Here is a 5000-nt window from a genome sequence, read left to right as displayed (position 1 = left end):
TCCAAATGCTGCTCCTCAAGTAAGGACAAACAGCCAAGCTTAAACTAAAACGCTAAAAATAATGCCAAAAATAATGCTAACCTGTACCCTTATCCTTCAAATACAGTTAGCAAAGGTTTAGACTTTAAAGAGACACTGTGTCGGATGTCAAAATTGGGTTTGCATCTAATTTATGGCATTTCTGGACATAGTGGAAATGAAGGGACTCTGTATATGTGAGAGATGTTTCAACTGCAGAGGAAAGTATGTTTAGATTTTAGATCATCACACCCACTTAATAATGACGAAGCAGTGATGGAAGAAAAGTTAGTGAGATTTTGCTTCGTAATTGCTTGTAATTGTATTGATCTACAAAATAATCTTAAACAGATTGTTTTCCCCCATCCCATGATGCAATTTACATTTTGAGAAGTGGTTTACATAAAAACAATACTATTGGGACTGTATTATGCTTCAGTGAACTGGATGTCCACTGTTTTGATGCAATTAACCTCCCACAATGAACTGTATTTAATTAAGGGATTTATGAAAACAGAATAATAATATTTAATAATTATTGTTGGCAATTGATACAGTAATCAAGTATTAATTCCTCCAAGAGCTCAATATCACCTGTAACTACAGTATTCTCTCTCCCTTAATTTCCTAAGCCACTCCCAGAACACCTTTAACCCTTCTGGCCAGGGGATAGGAATAACATTGTTGTTTGCAGCATTTTTTCTACTGAGGGTGAACGTTTGAGGCAAATCTACATTATTGGCTGATGAAATGGCATCAGGCTACAGTACTGTGCAACAAGAATGCAAACGAATTTCGTGCTTTTAGCCACTTTTCGGCGAAATATAATAAACAAAAAAAATTTTTGTGCAAACTTCGTCAAATTTTCGAAATGCCTATTGTTTCAGTAAAAGTGAAAATTTGCATAACTTTTGCAACAGCAATGCAAATTTTCAAGCAAAATTTTGTTGTGGCATAGTGAAATTTTGTTGCGACATAGCGAAATTGTGAGTTCTTATCAAAAATTCGCAGTGATCGAGTATTTGCCTTTTACATTTAAGTTAACGTTAGAAAAAGACCTGTCAAAGCCTTCATAAGTGACCACCCCGGGAATTTGCAAGAGCCGATTCTCATCAGCACCCAAAATTATAAACAATAGAGAGTGGCTGTACCAGAGCTTTCCACAAAAGTCCTGGGATTTTAAAATTATTATTGATGGCAGAAAAGATAAAGTTCGGGAATGCACCTATTAAAAACTGGAAACTTCTTTCTTCGTTTACAGGAATGGTCGCTTATGAGAGCTCTCAATTAGAGTTGAAGTGACATTTTTAACCTGGTTTTATTTTGGTCATCGTAACTTGACCTGGTCGATTGCTGAGAGCTTCAACTGTAGTTGTTGAATAATTTTTAGTCATGGTTATTACTAGCGATATTTTTTCTGCAATTTTTTCAGCTGTTGCTTCGCCAGTTCAAGGGTGTACACTTGCGATTTTCATTGGCGCTGGCAACGTGACAAAATAAAAAATGGCATCACCAATGCAAGCAAAAACTGCTCGTGTGGCCGCGGCTTAAAACTTTCACACGCTTATTATTTATTACCCGCCTACAATATCTCAATTTCTTGACCTAATTTGTTGAATAGTGCGCAATTATATTTTTTCTTTGCGTGACTTGAAAACCAAGAATTAGGTTTTAGGGCATGTAATCAAATCCGAAATTGCATCGGTCAACCATGACAATTCAAATGCATTTCTTGACTTTACTGGTGCCTTAGACATCATATTTATGACAGCTTCAGAACCAAATTTCAACCTCAAGGTTAACACCACTGACCAGGACTTGGCAGGAGTGATAAGACAGCTTAATCATTTATCTACATTGTAAGTGGAGATAAAGGACTTGACGTGAGAAGAAAAGTGAACTTGTAAGCATTGAAGTTACCTTTGACATGTGACTTCTTCTAATCAATCAAAACAATAAGGGCATTACACTTTTATATCTTTTTATTGACAAAGTATCAATTGAATGAAGGAAAGGAAATCGCTTGTAATGCTTGTCTACAGTTTCAATCAGGTCGTGTTTACACTTAAGGTTGAGTGAAGAGTACAGTTCTTGATTCCACTCATTCATTAAAATGCAAAATGCTAACTGACACTTTTACAAAATTTCCGTTTAAAGAATATGATATTTCGTTTAGGTTCTTGAATTTGTGTTTTAGTATGTACAAACTCCAACCAAAATTTCAATGTTAGATTAGCGAATTCTCATCCTGTGTTCGAACTTTCGTGCCACTAAGCAAAAGTTCTGAAAAATCACACTTCTTCCCCCAAAATTTTGAGAGAACAATAACCAAATTTTGTCGAAATTCGTTTGCATCCTTTTTGCACAGTTCTGTACATGGAGAAGACTGCCTATTTCAATGTAAATGCCAAGAATGCATAACCCTTAAGTCAGAGAGAGAACAATAAAATGACAAAATGCTTGTGTTTCCTGTTCCTTTTATTTGGGTATAAAGGGGCAGGTTTGCCAATTCACTGTGTATGGCAGGTATAATCACTCTAACTTGTACCGGACCTTTTTTGTCAGTGTAAAGAAACCAGGGTCAAGGGTATTCAACAACTGTGTCCACCAACAAAAAAAATAAATCCTCAGGAATGTGACAAGAGTACGGTAACAGGAAGAGGTAAACCTACATTACATGTGTAGTAAGGAAGGAAACATGCAAAATACAGTATCTACAGAAAGAGATTAAGTTAGTTTTCATGTACCTTTGAAAAACTGTAGGATATGTAAAATGCAAATTAGAAAGAACATGCTGAAACAAAAATAAAGCAATCAGTATGGTTAGTAACATGGTACCCAAAACTACGCACTGAGAAACAGAGAAAAGCTGGAAAAGGTACAGAGAGGAGCAACCAAATTTACATCTATCTTAAAGATTCAGGACAGTTTTCACGATTATCTACATGGAGAGAAGTTAAATTTATTGTCAATTGAAAACAGGAGAGTACTAACTGATATTATTATCCTTTTTAAAGCTCTTAATGGCGGTATGATTGATAAGTCAACCATGTATAGATTTTGATTCAGAAGCTGACCATTATTCCTTCAGGCAGTCTGATGATTTCTCTTTAAAAAGAAAAAAACTATGCAAGAAAAACAACACACTGAAACACAGAATCAATTGACTTGTAAGGACACCCATAGTGAAACTAATGTTAACTCTTTTAAGGCAAGTCTAAGGAATTTCCTAATGAAAATAGTTTTGGTTTGGAGATCAGAAGGAACAGGGGTTAATTACTTAATCCATAATTTATGTGCAATTCCTTTTTTTTTATATAGCGGTTCTTCTATGGGGTCTAGGACTCCCTTGCTGGTTATCCATATACAGTACAGCCCAAAAATAATGCACGCGCAAGAAGTGGCGCAAGAAGTTCTTGTGCTGCAAGAACACGCAAGCGGTCAAAAGAAGTTAAATTGCAGTTTATCCGCAAGAACATTCAAAGCGCAAGAAGATAGAAAGCTTGCCGCAAGGAGCCACAAGAAGTTACGAACTTATTATAAACCGCAAGATGCAAAAAGTGCAAGAAGTTAGCGGGTTCAACCGCAAGAGTAGCCTGTGTTGCTTGTCTGAGGTGATTACGGATCATGTTTTCCAAAACAAAAGGAAGGGATATAATGGTATGTTTCCTCTTGGGAAACATTCAATGGGCATGAGATTAGAACTCGATGTTTGGTCATCCCAATTTATCGCAGGCCGTATTTAATGCACTCACTTAAAAGAAAGACAGGTGAACGTTGAGTGTTTCAAAGCAATAACTACACTGTAATTTCTGCACTTTCAGAAAAAAAAAACCTTCAATGACACCATTAACTACCAACAAGCAGGCTCCCAAGCATAACAAACCACTTCTAAAGAATGAACATTTGAATGTTTTAGATCGAACGCGTAGCCATTTGCATATGATGCCGGGAAGGTGTCAATGTTATGTGTACATGTAAGCAAATGTCGTGTGATATCTTCATCGGCAACAGAAAACCTGTGGTATCATAACAATACTAATAATAAATAACAAAGAAAAGCTTCTGCATTTATAACTCCTTTCAGAAACACTTACATGTATCAAGGGAACTACAAAGTAGAATGTCACCTGCCAGATCGAAAGCGAAGAGAGCGATGTTTCAAAATGTGAATGCACATACATGTAATTGCAAAGATTTAATTAAGCTGCTTTGAAATTTGATATCATTATTTTTCAAAGAGAATGCACATCACCAGGAAAAGACGAACAATAACAATAATTGTGTTCCTGCAATTTGCATAACAACCATTGCGCTGAAAACAAGTCAGTCACGCTTTTGTCACATAATTCGCCGTGGCATACTTGTATTTATTTTTCCTTTCTTTTGGCTTTGTTAAGACGGAATGGATCTAAGAGGTCAAAACAAAACAAGTTCCCCATCAAATTGCACTAGAGATTCTGCCTCTGTGGGACTCCAGGGCACATCAAACTTGATTCATGCTTATTTTCTTTTTTCTCAGTGAACACGAACTGAGTAGAATTCAGAACCAACCTTAATTTAAGCGGATTAGTCAAATGAGGGTATTTCTCACCCTGAAAAAAATTCATCCAGTGACATCATATCCAAATGATTGGAAAATATACATGAAGGGAGCTGATTTTTGAGTGTCTCGCGCGACTTATCGACAATTAGGGAGCTTAAGCATGCATGCATGCATGCGCATTTTTGAGACACGGACGATAACTGGAAGTGAGTTGTTTTCCTTTTTAACTTGTCTTCACACAACCATGGTTGCATTGCTAAATATCTTTTATCCATTAGAAATGATTAGTATAAAATCTGGGAGATGCCACTGTCCTAACAAGGTAAAAAACGTAAAAAAAAAGTAAACTAGCAACAATCACATTTCGGGCTTTAGGTGACGATCATGAAATAAAGCCACGTGCTCGGGAGCAGACAACAAATGAAAATGGCGAGCT

The 5000-nt window shown here is 36.4% G+C and overlaps 1 protein-coding gene across 2 annotated transcripts in view; it reads right to left on the bottom strand.

The window, feature by feature from the left end:
- LOC138003713 (UDP-N-acetylglucosamine transporter TMEM241 homolog) overlaps window positions 1–5000 on the bottom strand; it is a 112841-nt gene that overhangs the window by 105440 nt on the left and 2401 nt on the right. For both annotated transcript variants that reach the window (XM_068849919.1, XM_068849918.1), the window contains exon 2: window positions 2766–2812. In XM_068849919.1, coding sequence (XP_068706020.1) covers window positions 2766–2812 — 47 coding nt within the window. The remainder of the gene's footprint in view (window positions 1–2765; window positions 2813–5000) is intronic.

Source organism: Montipora foliosa, chromosome 5 (genome assembly GCF_036669935.1).
Source record: "Montipora foliosa isolate CH-2021 chromosome 5, ASM3666993v2, whole genome shotgun sequence".
Classification (NCBI taxonomy): Eukaryota; Metazoa; Cnidaria; class Anthozoa; order Scleractinia; family Acroporidae; genus Montipora; species Montipora foliosa.
The sequence above is the reverse complement of the archived record's forward strand: the minus strand, read 5'-3'. Positions and strand labels throughout refer to the sequence as shown.